General features: G+C 36.7%; 1 protein-coding gene across 1 annotated transcript in view; it reads right to left on the bottom strand.

Annotated features, from left to right (window-relative positions):
- Positions 1-637: 637 nt before the first annotated feature.
- TMPRSS11A (transmembrane serine protease 11A) overlaps positions 638-14,297 on the bottom strand; it is a 54,166-nt gene continuing 40,506 nt past the window's right edge. The window contains exons 8-10 of the mRNA XM_058722397.1: positions 8,227-8,486; positions 3,269-3,411; positions 638-1,514 (exon numbers count right to left, since the gene is read on the bottom strand). Of these exons, the coding sequence (XP_058578380.1) occupies positions 1,353-1,514; positions 3,269-3,411; positions 8,227-8,486 (565 nt within the window). The 3' untranslated portion in view covers positions 638-1,352. The remainder of the gene's footprint in view (positions 1,515-3,268; positions 3,412-8,226; positions 8,487-14,297) is intronic.

The raw sequence follows: 14,297 nt of genomic DNA, 5'->3' as shown, positions 1-14,297 counted from the left end.
TGCCTTATCAATAGCCCATGGGGAGACATTATTATAAAGTAACTCAATTTTTCCATGGTTTGGCTTATATTTGGACTTATATTTGACTTATAGAATATAAATTATATTTATATGAATAAATGACAGTCTCTGCCCACAAGCCTGATATTCCGCTGACCTTGTCAGGGAGTCAGTTTCCACAAAGCCTTCATTTAATTGTACCATGGAATACCCAAGCCTGACTCTCCTAATGTCTTCATGAGACACTTAGGGGCTTTTTTCAGATTACTTTGTTTATGTGTTCTGTGCAATAGGTCCTTGAAATTTACATTTCATTTTTTTTTAACTAGTGTTTCATGGTTGCAATAGTTAGGCTACCGCCACAAGCCCTAGGAGATAATTAGCTGCATCAATTCAAAGATATAAATGTTTCTTTCTATGTAGAAAGACAAACTCATTGATTCTTCAACATATTAGGGAATTCTCGTTTTTCTAGGCATTTAACCTTACAATAATGTAAAGAACTACCTCCTAGAGGTTCAAACATGTAAATGCATCTATGAAACGTCAAATTTTTGTGCCATTGTTTTGGAATGACTCATGAAGTTACCATCACCTTCCCCCCAGGTTTTGTAACAAAGATACATTTGTGACTAGCTAATTATTATGTGCACTCATTTATTAATCAGGCTTTCTTTGGATATATCTAAGGGTGGGGATATTTCTCTTTTTTTCTGTGTGTGTGTGTGTGTGTGTGTGTGTGTGTGTGTGTGTGTTAAAAAAATCACCAAAAATAGGGAGGTTTCATACTAAAAATGGTTAGAAGATCTCTGGCCTGATTTATCACCATATTTTATTTCCTAGATATAACTTTTTTTCGAGGATCCTTCTAAAGGGTTTATAAGTAGAAAATGTATTAAATAAAAAAATCTCTTTGGAAAACTTGGAATAATAAAGAAACAGAAAAAAGTATTTGTGAGCTCAGGAGAAATGATTAGAAATTATATAACATTTCCCTGAATTCTTTAAGAGATTAAAAGGTTTCTCACTTAAGGAGACACCCTTGACAAAGATGTTCCAAAAATACAGATTATTTTCAAAAATTTGCATTACACCTCTTTTATATTCCAATTTGCATGATGTAAAGAGTTGAGTATCTCTGCTGTATTCTTCCAGCCAGGATAAATTGACCCACTACTTTACAAATTTGTAAGGATTTAAATCCCTTATAAATTGACTATGGGTTGATTAAAGTGATTTTAAAATAAATCACGTCATTTAATTTCACTTCATTGTACTGTATTTACTAAACATTTAAATTCTCAACACGTATAGCTTGCTTAAAGCTGTCAACATTTAACTTTTATAGAGAATTAGAGGCCTGTTTTTGAAGTGATCCAGTTTCGGTAATAAGCCACTTCTGTGTAGACTCCAGGTTTGTTCTTTTGACCACAGTTATCTCCCCAGCTCACGATTCCAATGAGATACCAGGTGTCTTTAAAATCCTTTATAACTAAGGGTCCCCCAGAATCACCCTGAAAATAAAAGAGAGAAATAAAATTACCTAAATATAGAACTTATTACTTAAAATATTCTGATGAAGCACATATTTTATTACAGACAGCATATTTATTGATTACCAATTCCAGAACAATTAATTGAAACATGGATTTCAAAAGTTATAAAAGCTTTAAAGTTCAGTTTCCACATTTTAATTTTCTCAGATTTATAGACATGTAATTGACAAATATAATTGTATATAGTTAAAATGTACAATGTGATATTTAACATACATATATACATAATTTGTGAAATGATTACCACAATCAGTTTTATTAACACATCTATCATTTCACATAGTTACTGTGTGTGTGTGTGTGTGTGTGTGTGTGTGTGTGTGTGTGTGTAGAATGCCTAAGGTCTACTGGCAAATTTCAAATACACAACACAGAAAGTCTAGTTGGTGTTGGTTTTCTCCTGGCTCGAAGCAGGGTTCTTGGATCTCTGTTTTATCAGACAGACTAACCCCCTCATCATGCACCTCAGTTATAATTGCTGTATTCATGTCTTGGACCCTGTCCTTGAGTCTTTTCTCAGTAACTTTCCCAGTTTTTCTGTGTCTAGAGCTTTGTTTTACTACTCACTTGGGCAGTCATGGAGCAGGAATTTTACCTCTGCTTCCCAATCTAGTGAAATCTCCTTATGACCACCTCCTTCCTGAGGCATATCACGAATCTCACCACTTGCCTAGATTCTCATATCCTGTCTGCTCCTGGACTCCTGTCACCACCTTCCCCTTCTCCATCATGGCTTGGACTTCTCTGTGCATTCTCTGAATTCTAGCTGCCTCTCTCCTCTTTCTCAGCAACTGAGGCTGGATATGTACCCGATTCTGCTCTTGCCCAGCCTATATGCTACAAAACTCCCTGTTCCTTTTCTGACAGAGGTTGACATGTGTAATTTATGGGACTCAGGGCAGAGCTTTCTGCCACCTGACATCAAAACAACTTCCATTATTTCATCATGTACAATCATCTCCTTGAAGTTTTCAAGAATCTCATGTTATAAAGCAAGTACCTACAGGAAGAAACATACTTTATACCTTCATCAGAAAACGTACATACAGGATAGCTATTAGACAGCAGAGGAAGGCACTGGAAAGGGCACCAGGCCTAATCCACCTTCTCACTCAGTGTTAACTGCCTCTCGCCCTCTCATTCTCCTTATGCTGAGAGCCAACAGATTACTTAGAATTCCCTCAAATATGAATTATAATTTCATACCTTCATTATTTTTGCTATGCTCTTTCTATGTATAGAAAAATAATAGTATTTTCTTGTTGTATAACTTCTAAGTGCCATTTATGCTTCAGGCCTCATTTAAGTGTGATTTCTCTGATATTTGCTGCAAAATTGTTCCCGTCACACTAAAGATACTTGCTCTCCATTATATCATTTAAAACATCTCATCATAGCTCATTGTTCATGATGATTTCCTTTCTAGATGAGACCCCTTTAAGAAAAGGGACTTTGCTCTATGAACCTTTGGACTTCTGGTATTAAGAAAATTTAATTTGGTTGGTTAGTTTGTTTGATAGCTTTAAAGAAACTCTGCTTATATAATTTTGCTTAATAAAACATCCAAAAATGTTTGTGTTGTGAAATATGCATTTAGAAATTCCTGAACTGACAAAATATCTATATTGGTACAAACATAAAGAACATTGAATATTTCTTGGAAGAGATAAAAAATATTTTGAGTTAATGATATCAAAATAATTTCTACCTACCCTGCAGGCATCATAAATTCCTTCCAGATATCCAGCACAAAACATTCCAAATTTTATATCATGGCCATATATGTGTGGTTGTTTGCACACATCATCACTTATGATTTTCAGTCTGGCTTCTCGAAGATTATTTTGGGATTCCCCTTAAGGGAAAACAAAGTAATTTTAGTGTTTACAATCAACATCCTTAGCTAGAAAGAAGTGAGTGGACTTTTTTCCTAATCGAACCTATTTCATATTGAAACTGTCAATACAGAATGAAGTTAATATAAGCAGTTTCTAGAGAATAAATCTGTCTTTAAAATCTGGCACATTTAAATGATAATTATTGCCCTTATCATATTTTTGTAAATACCTATACTTGTAAGAAAAACATTTGTGTCTTTTTCTGGAAAACCTTTGTACATTTACTTTATTTTTATTATTTTATTTCATCTTTTTTTAATGTTTATTTATTATTGAGAGACAGAGAGAGACAGAGCATGAGCAGAGAGGGGCAGAGGCAGAGGGAGACACAGAATCCAAAGCAGGCTCCAGGCTTTGAGCTGTCAGCACAGAGCCGGATGAGGGGCTCGAACTCACAAACTGCAGGATCATGACCTGAGCTGAAGTCGGATGCCTAACTGACTGAGCCACCCAGGCACCCCTATTTTATTTTATCTTAATTCTAGTATAGTTAACACAGTGTTATGTTAGTTTTAGGTGCACAATTTAGTGATTCACCTCTTCCATGCATCACCCGGTGCTCGTCACAACAAGTGCATTTCTTAATCCCCATTGCCTATTTTATCTATCCCCTCTCCCACCTCTCTCTGGTAACCATCAGTTAAGAGTCTGTTTCTTGGTCTGTTTCTTTCTTTTTTCCTTTGCTCCTTTGTTTGTGTGTGTCTTACTTAAATCCCACATATGAGTGAAATCATATGGTGTTCGTCTTTCTCTGACAGAATTATTTGGCTTAGCATTGTACTTTTTCTTTAAACCAATCCATTTATATATATAGGTAGGAAAGCACTCATTTTTAAAAATACAGTTTGTATTTGTGGATTCCGGATTGTTTCTAGAAACTTGTCAGGTTTAGATAGCTTCCTCCCTTGGCTTGATAAAATAACTAAAATACTGTGTACATTTATTTTATCATTTACATTTTATGAAGAACTTTTACATATGTAATGACATTTAAAGTCAATGATTTAATTTTCTAATGTATTACAAGTTTGGGACTCCAGAGTATAAACTAGATCCTAAGTTGTAGAAACCAATGTTATGACAGGAAGATAACTGCCTCTGGTGGAAACAAAGAATATCACAAGCATTTGGGGATTCTTTATATCAAACCACATACTGGTCAGGAAACTGACATGTGGTAGACAGAATCTACAATGATTTCCAAGATTCCTATGTGATCTCCTCCCCTGCTTCGGCCTCCAACTGTGGATGGGATCTGTGAATATAATGGATGTCATTCTCATGATTAGGTTATGTTACATGGCACAGGTAAGGGAATTCTCCGGATGTAATCAGTTTGACATTGAGTTCATCAAAAGGGAGATTATCCAAGGTGGGCCTGACCTAATGAGGTGAACCTCATTTTCAAAAGGGTTTAGGCCTTCCCTGAGTTCAGAGACTTTTTCCTAATGGTTTTGAAGAAGCAAGCTGCTATGAGTTCTATAGCTGCAAGAAACTGTATTCCATAGCAACCAGTGACCTTGAAGGAGAACCCAGAGGGGCGCCTGGGTGGCTCAGTCGGTTAAGCGTCCGACTTCAGCCAGGTCACGATCTCGCGGTCCGTGAGTTCGAGCCCCGCGTCAGGCTCTGGGCTGATGGCTCAGAGCCTGGAGCCTGTTTCCGATTCTGTGTCTCCCTCTCTCTCTGCCCCTCCCCCGTTCATGCTCTGTCTCTCTCTGTCTCAAAAATAAATAAAAAACGTTGAAAAAAAAAAAAAAGAAAGAAAGAAAGAAAGAAAGAAAGAAAGAAAGAAAGAAAGAAAGAAAGAAAGAAAGAAAGAGAACCCAGAGCTGCAGATGGAGACCACAACTCCAGTGGACACCTTGATTGCTGTTTTGTGATACCTTGAAAAGAGGACCTAGCTAAGCTGTGTCTGAAATTCTGACCCATGGAAACTGTGAAATAATAAATGCTTGCTGTTTGAAGCTGTTAAATTTGTGGTAATTTGTTACACAGCAATGGGAAACTAATAGACATACCAATTTTAGTAGAATACCAGTTCAGGATTTATTTCTGGAGAGGTGATTACTGAAGTGTTTAAAAAGTGCTTAAGTTATTCTGTTCTTTGAATCAACTGGTGTTTTGTCTTTTTTTTTTTCCTACGACATTGTCAGTTAAAAAAATTCATGTCCAGTGTCAGGAATGGTAAAGTGAAATTGACAATCTACATATTGTACCTAACAATATAAATTTATAACTTTTTCAGAAAACTGGTTGGCAAAATTTATAAAAAACACAGCACATAAATTCCAGGCATCCCTGAACTATTTCTCAACTCTTATGGGAATGCTTAATGATGTTTCTCACAAAGTATTGTTTTTTAAAAGAGTCAGCCTTTTATTTCACTAATTTTCTCTATTTTTTCTTAATTTTGACTTTATTCATTTATACCTATTATTATTTCCTTCCTTTTGCTTGTTTTAGGCTTATTTTGCTCTTTATTTCTGATTTAGGTAAGAACTTAGATTATTGATTTGAGAATTTTCTTCTTTTCTAATGTCTTCAGTTGCTATAAATTTCCCTCTCTGCATTGTTTTAGCTACATCCTGCGCATATTGATGTTGTTTTCTTTTTCATTTTCAGTCTTTTGTATACTTAAAATTTTCTTTAAGACTTCCTCTGTAACCTATGTATTATTTAGAAGGGTATTGTTTGGGGCGCCTGGGTGGCTCAGTCGGTTGAGCGTCCGACTTCAGCTCAGGTCACGATCTCACAGACCATGAGTTCCAGCCCCGCGTCGGGCTCTGGGCTGATGGCTCAGAGCCTGGAGCCTGCTTCCAGTTCTGTGTCTCCCTCTCTCTCTGCCCCTCCCCCGTTCATGCTCTGTCTCTCTCTGTCTCAAAAATAAATAAACGTTAAAAAAAAAAATTTAGAAGGGTATTGTTTAATTTCTAAGCAGTTAGAGATTTTTCTGTTCTCTTTCTGCTAATGGTTTCTAGTTTGCTTTCATTATGATCAGACAGATACTGTGTATGATTTCAGTTCTTTAAAGTTGTTGAAGATTGTATTATGGAGCTAGATATGATCTACTTTTGGTCAGTATTGGTGAATATTTTATGGATCCTTGAAAAAAATGGGTTCAGTTTTGGGTTCTATACATGCCATTTAGATTCCATTGCTACCCAAAAAGTATTACAGCAGGTATATTTCTGCCAACCTCAAACTCCACGCCAGAACTGATTCTTCCCACCAAACCAAAGGGAAAATGAAATGCCCCTCCCATCATCATGAAGCAGGGAGTGTAAATTCTATATTATAAGAAAACCCGTCAGAGAGAGTGCAGACATAGAGGTGTTATGCTTACAGCTCTACTCAGCTGCCCTGGGATTAGTAAGATATGAATAATTTCTGTGATTGGTAATATGGCTGTAAAGAAAGCCATACATATCTCAGTTTGTATAATAGAAATGAAACCATATGAGACACCTGGAAAAAATCTAGAGACCATCAAGACTATTCTTGGGTACATTAGTGAAAGATATTCCTAGTTCCTTAGTGGAGACTAAGAATTAACGGTTTATTCTTTAGGGTTTTTATATATACAGGAATTGTACAGAGCTCTGTGAATGGATTTTGTCATTCCCAGAAAGGCTTTTCTTTATCTTCTTATGCCCAGAGTTAAGGAAACTCTCTTGCTGTTGTTATATGTAAGTACCTAGACCAGATTTTACAATCCAGAGTGTATCTGACTATGCCAAAAAAGCATCCAAAAACAAAATCATTTTTACTTATTAGAAGTGTAAGGTAGTATATCAAGTTAAATCAGTTTAGAGAGAGCCACGGAAGCTTTGTTATCAGAGACGATCTCTAAATTAGCCTCTGTAATTCTGAAGCAGATTTGGCTGTAATTGGACATTGTAGCTGAGAAACAGAAAAACTTGTGAAGTGATCCAGGAAAGTGAAAATGAGTAGTGGAGCAAACCAAGGGGATGAATAGATTAAAAAGGTAGAGGGGGGCTCACAGAGATGAGGCATAAAGGGAGGAAGCGTTGGAGGGAAAGTGGGCATGAAGATGACAACACATCTGATGCACACCTGGCATTGCATAGACAACAGCACATAGAAATAGACTCTAGTGTTGCTGAGGGAACATTCACTTCTTTTATGTCTTCCTTGAAGCCTACCCCTTTGGAGCTGCCTCTCCCTATTCTATGTGAGTCTGACCAGGCTGTCTATCACACACCTTCCTTTCTTGGTATAGGCACAGGAGAGAGTACCTGAGTTAGTGAGTCAACCCAAGTGCTCTGGACACAAACGGGGCCAAAGGAAACCTTTTCAGGGATTAATGTAGATTCTGGCAAAGAAAAGGACATGTTCTTCCCTCTGCATCTATTAGGGGAACATGATGTAAACCTTGATGTTGTTGGCCACCTTTGACACTATGTGGAACTAGAATCCCTCCATATGAAGGCAATCTAGGGGAAAACAGAGCCAGAAATGGGAAGATTCAGAGATTCAGCATTTAATGACATGCAAACTCCTGAATCCAGCTATGTCTAAAACAAGACTCATCTCCTCTGTCTTGATTTCCAGATCACAAGGGCCGAATTTGCCATTTTATTATTATTTTTGCTTTAGTTAGTTTGAGTTGAGTTTCTGTCACTGACAAAGTAAGAGCTCTAATCCAATCAAGCTGTGTGGAAATGGCTGGCAGGATATATTAATGGAGATTAGATTAAATCACACTGTCCTAAATTGGATTTAGAGCTCTGTGTCCTTTCTGAGATACCTACCACCATAGAAAAGTGCTCCAAATCCTGTGATATAAACAGTTGAATTGGGTTGGAAGGATGCAGAGGCTTCTGGCAAACAAACCCGGCGGATGTCATTAGTAAAGGTGACCTTGGGAGAGAACTGTACAACAGCAATGTCGTACTCTCTTGCTGGGGAGTGATATCTCTCATGGACAATAATTCTTCTGATATTTCTTTTCATTAATGGAGGGTTGATTGTTGTTCCAAAGCTAACAGTCCATTGATGTGGATTTGCATTACTGGAAAAGGTTAGAAATGCATATAAACTGTACATATAAACTGCAGCACTATAATAACTGCATGAAGGCTAATAAAACTCCATCTTAAAAATATTTGGTTTTAGTGATAGTTTCCTTTGACCTTTAAATATAGACTATTGCTATTTTGAAAGATAAACTGTATACAAACAGTATCTTAGAGCTGAAATCCAAATAAGAATTATTGATTTCTAGAACTGTAAAGCATATAAGCTATCATTCATTTATCTCTTCAGCAAATATTTGTTGAAATTCTGTATGCTAAGTCTTTTTTTTTTTTTTTTTAATTTTTTTTTTCAACGTTTTTTATTTATTTTTGGGACAGAGAGAGACAGAGCATGAACGGGGGAGGGGCAGAGAGAGAGGGAGACACAGAATCGGAAGCAGGCTCCAGGCTCCGAGCCATCGGCCCAGAGCCTGACGCGGGGCTCGAACTCACGGACCGCGAGATCGTGACCTGGCTGAAGTCGGACGCTTAACCGACTGCGCCACCCAGGCGCCCCTGTATGCTAAGTCTTATTTGAAGTGCTGGGATTGAAGTAGTGAACCAGACAGAAAAGGTCCCTGCTGGTGGCAGTATTCAATTCCAGTGAAGGAAAAAGAACAAAATGAATTAACAGATAAATAAATCCAAGCAGTGATAAGGGCTGTGAATAAAATAAAATAGGGTAGTGGAATAGAGTACAGGGGGGTAGTTAGATAATTCTCTTTTGAGAATAGGATGTTTAGGCTGAGACATGGTTTATGAGGAATTAGCTGTGAGAAGGCAGGGAGACAAATTTCCAGATAAACTTCCCAAGGTTTACATCAGATGGGCTGCAGTTCGAGACCCAAGGGAAGAGTGGTGGGGCATGAGGCTGGCGAGGTAGGCAGGAACCAGATTTTAGAGTGTCTTATAGGTCATGAATAGTGTGTTTAGATTTTATTCAAGTGATATGGGAATTCACTGGATGATTTTAAGACAAGAGTAATGTAGTCTCATTTACATTAAAAAAAATCACATAAGTTCTTTCTGGAGAATAGATTGTTGGAAGGTAAGAGTGAATGAGGTAAAAGTTGTCAGAAGTAGGAGCGCCTGGATGCCTCAGTCAGTTAACCTTCTCACTTCAGCTCAGGTCATGATCTCACAGTTCTTGGGATCGAGCCCCACATTGGGCTCTGTGCTGAAAGCACAGAGCCTGCTTTGGATCCTCTTTCTCTAAAATAAAATAAACATTTAAGAAAAAAATTTGTCAGAAGTCTTGTGAAAGATGACCAAGTATGGATGACTTCTAGCTTGTGAGCAACTTTTAGCTTGTGGGCTTGCACAACTGGCAGATCATGGTACATATGGAGATTGGAAAGGTCATTTAGTAATAAAAGATCATCTAGTAAAGCCTTTGTTTTATACATAAGGAAAATAAAACCTAGATAGGTTAAACTATTTGCCACGTATCATGTCTGCTTGCCTCTCTCTGCTCTTCTCTTTATTGGACATGGTCTCCCATCAAAATCTATTTATTAGTAGCAAGATTAGTATTCTTAACTAAGTACTTAACTAACACCGTCCATGAGGGATAAGCAGAAACAGATACTGCCCATATAGATACTTGTTCCTCAACCTAATTATTTCCTAATAGGTAGCTTTAGTCATAGAAAGAAGCATATAAACATATCATAGGGTTTAAGTCCAATTTGACAGCTGTAATTATGTTGGGATTATTATTTTTATCTTTACGGGAACTTAAATTTAAATTTTAAATCGTGTTTTTATACACAGTTTTGATGTGCAAAAATAATGAGAAAAGCTAAATAAAAATGGTTTGTGAACACAATTGTTCATTTGCATAAATATATTGACATTTTTGTTTATAAATAAATCTCTTGTGAATTTTATTTGTGCAAATCTGCTCCCTCACCTTAGTCATACCTAGATAAACTTAACATAAATCAAGTATTTCGAACTTGGAAGTGCAAAGGACAGACCTTGAATTGCATTTACTTAAATGGAAGTGATCATTTCAGAACTTTCAAACAAAACCCTGATACTTGTATTTGTTACATTGTGGACAGAAAACCTGAAAGAAACACCTGACATGAAAGATCCTAAGTGAAGATTACAAATAAACTTAAAAAAATTTTAAACTGGGCCCAAATAAAAATGATAATGATAACGAGTATAAAACAGTAATTCAGATCCCCGACTAAATTGTAAAAATTGAAAGTGTGATTCCTGGGTTGGAAACCATCCCTATAAAAAGGATCTGGGAATTTTGTTGATTATTAGCTTGAAAGTCGATCCACGTGATAAGAGTTCTTAAAGTGTTCAGTCAGTATAAGAGTGCAATGATACCAAACAATCTCAAACTAGGGAAGGCCATAAAAAGTCATTTGGTCCTCTCACTGATCCAATGCTTGAAAGATGGAACTTTGCATGAGGCAGACATACATGCTTGTGTTCAATTCCACCCTCCCCTAACATTGTGACCTTGGGCAAGTTACTTAACTTTTCTTATTTTGCTCAGTGAAAAAAAGCTTATTGAGCATTGTTTACTTAATGAGGTGAGTGTAAGAATTATGTAAAATCAATCCTTTTAAAAATGTTTTTAAATGTTTATTTACTTTTGAGAGAGAAAGAGCATGAGCAAGGGAGGGGCAGAAAGGGATAGAGACACTGAATCTGAAGCAGGCTCCAGGCTCTGAGCTGTCAGCACAGAGCCTGATGCAACGTGGGGCTTGAACTCACCAACCATAGGATAAGATCATGACCTGAGCCACAGTAGGAGGCTTAACTGAGTCACCCAGGTGCCCCTATGTAAAACCAATCTTAAGCATCTAATCAAAAATTTGTACCACACTGGAGCTTAATAAGTGCTAATAATTGTTGTAAGAACACAGTCTCAGGTAGCAATGGTCTATGCTTGAACCCTTCTGCAGATGGGAACATCGCCTTTCCCTTAGAATCTCTTTCTTCACCTTGGAATCCCTTGCATGTTTGAGCAGCTCTAACTATTGAAAGTTCTTCCTTGATTCCCTAATTCTCTTGCACAGGAAAGTGTCTCAGACATAGGCTTTGAATGGCAAAGTAAACCATACAGTTATACTATCACCTTTCTTTACCATCCAACACTCTATAGTTTGAGAACATTTCATTTTCTCAATTTTTCTTTGAGTGTGTTGTCCAGGACAGAACTCACTATTCCAGTCAGGATTTGAGCAACAAAGAGTCTGATGTCTCCTTTATTTTGAAATCTGCATTTCTTTTAATTCAATTTAAATCATAATGTAGTTTTGTGAACAACTAACTCATAGTAGGCTATTTTCTGAAAAAAAATTTAAGCAATTTGCACATGTTAAAGCACAAATATGCTTTTGGTACTGATATACTTAGATTTTTTTGACTCAATGTAGAGCCTTACATTTATATTTACCAAAATTAATTATTTAGTTCTTGCTTATGATTCTAACATAATTAAAGTCCTGTTGAAATTTGTTTTTCTTACCCACATTTGTTATCCTTTCCAGCATCTATCATCAGCTACTTTGTTGATTATAACTTCCACATCACCTACCAAGCCCAGAAAATACATTGTCTAGGACACAGTGCAGAATAAAGATCTTTGGTGGGCCATAAAAAACATCTGCAGTCTTTCAATAGCAATTCTTAATCATCATCCTTTAGATAGAGTTGTTCAATTACTGAGCTAACTATAACCTTCCATTCAATTTATATTATTTTATTTTTTCAAAAGCCCTCGCATTTTACTTTGTCATTATGGCATTAGTCATGCTATCTAATTTTTTACTATGTTTATTTATATTTATTTGGGAGGGGGCAGCATAGAGGTGGAGAGGAGAGAATCCCAAGCAGGCTCTGCACTGTCAGCACAGACCCTGATGTGGGGCTCAATTGCATGAAATGTGAAATCATGACCTAAGCCAAAATCAAGAGTTGGACACTTAACTGACTGAGTCACCCAGGCACCCCAATCATACTATCTATTTTGAAGAGTGTTTTGGTTCTTGGAAGCATGATTTAAGGAAGACACTGACAAAATCAAGAACATGTAGAGGAGAAGAAGTAAGATTGTAGGATATCTGAAGCTGATGTTGTGAAATAAAGTAGTGATATTTATTTTCACATATGGTTTTGAGATTCTCATTTATTTTATATTATCTGGCCTGAAAAAGAGAAAATAAGGAATTAGTTCTCTCCATGGTTCTATGGAGAAGGAAATAAATTTGATCCCTGATGTTCCAGATTAAAAAAAAAACAAATATCAGTGGATAAAAGTTATTAGGTTGCAGATTTGATGTTCATTGTTATAAGGATATTTGCGAAAGTGGATCCATCTACCACAAAATTGGCTGACTTTGGAGCTAGTAAGTTCTCCTTACTTTGAGATATTTGATGCCCAACTAGGAAACTAGGGATTTCTTTGCATTCTAACATATTGGCCTGTTGAGCTCTGATGTCTTTCAAACTTTAAGAATCTAAGTCTCTATATTCAGATTTAGACTCCGGTAGACAGAATTACCATGGTATCAAAAGTCAGAATTTTATTTGCAAATATCTTCTCCCATTTGGTGGGTTGTCTTTTTGTTTTATTTTGTTGATGGTTTCCTTCACTGTGAAAAAGTTTTTGAATAGTAGTATAGTTTTGGTATAGTTTAATTTTGCTTTTGTTTCCCTTACCTGAGGAGACATGTCTAGAAAAATGTCTACAGCTAATGTCAAAGAGATTGCTGCCTGTGTTTTCTTCTAGGAATTTTGTGGTTCCAGGTGTCACATTTAGGTCTTTATTCCATTTTGAGTTTATTTTTGTGTATGGTGTAAGATGGTGGTCCAGTTTCATTCTTTTGCATGTAGCTGTCGAGTTTTCCCAGCACCATTTGTTGAAGAGACTGTCTTTTGTCCCATTGTATATTCTTGCCTCTTTTGTTGTAGATTAATGGGCCATATAATTATTGGTTTATTCCTGGGATCTTTATTCTGTTCTATTGATTTATGTGTCTATTTTTGTATCAATATCATACTGTCTTGATCACCACAACTTTGTAGTGTATCTTGAAATCTGAGATTGTGGTTCCTTCAGCCCCATTCTTTCTCAAGATGGCTTTGGTTATTTGGAGTCTTCTGCACAGTGAAGGAAACCATAAACAAAACAAAAAGGCAGCCTACTGAACGGAAGAGTATATTTACAAATGATATACCTGATAAGGGTTAATAATCAAAATATATAAAGAACTCATACAACTCAACACCAAAAAAACAAGTGATCTAATTGAAAAATGGGCAGTAGGCCCAAATAGACATTTTTCCAAAGGGGATATACAGATGGCCAATAGACACATGAAAAAATTCTCAACATCACTGGTAATCAGAGAAATGCAAATCAAAACCAAATGAGACATCACCTTATACGTGTCAGAATGACTAAAATTAAAAAGATAAGGAACAACAAGTGTTGGCCAGGTTGTGGATAAAAAGGAACCCTTAGGCACTATTGGTGAGAATGTAAATTGGTACAGCCACTTTGAAAAATCATATGGTGGTTCCTCAAAAAATTAAAAATAGAATTACTGGGATGCCTGGGTGGCTCAATCAGTTAAGCATCTGACTCTTGATTTGGGCTCAGGGCGTGATCTCACAATTTGTGAGTTTGAGCCCTGTGGCAGGCTCAGTGCTGATGGTGGGGAGTCTGCTTGGGATTCTGTCTCTCCTTCTCTCTCTGCCCTTCCCCTGCTCCCATATGTGGGCTCCCTCTTTCAAAATAAATAAACTTAAAAAAAAAATAAATAAAAACAGAATTA

Source organism: Neofelis nebulosa, chromosome 3, assembly GCF_028018385.1.
Source record: "Neofelis nebulosa isolate mNeoNeb1 chromosome 3, mNeoNeb1.pri, whole genome shotgun sequence".
Classification (NCBI taxonomy): domain Eukaryota; kingdom Metazoa; phylum Chordata; class Mammalia; order Carnivora; family Felidae; genus Neofelis; species Neofelis nebulosa.
The sequence above is the reverse complement of the archived record's forward strand: the minus strand, read 5'-3'. Positions and strand labels throughout refer to the sequence as shown.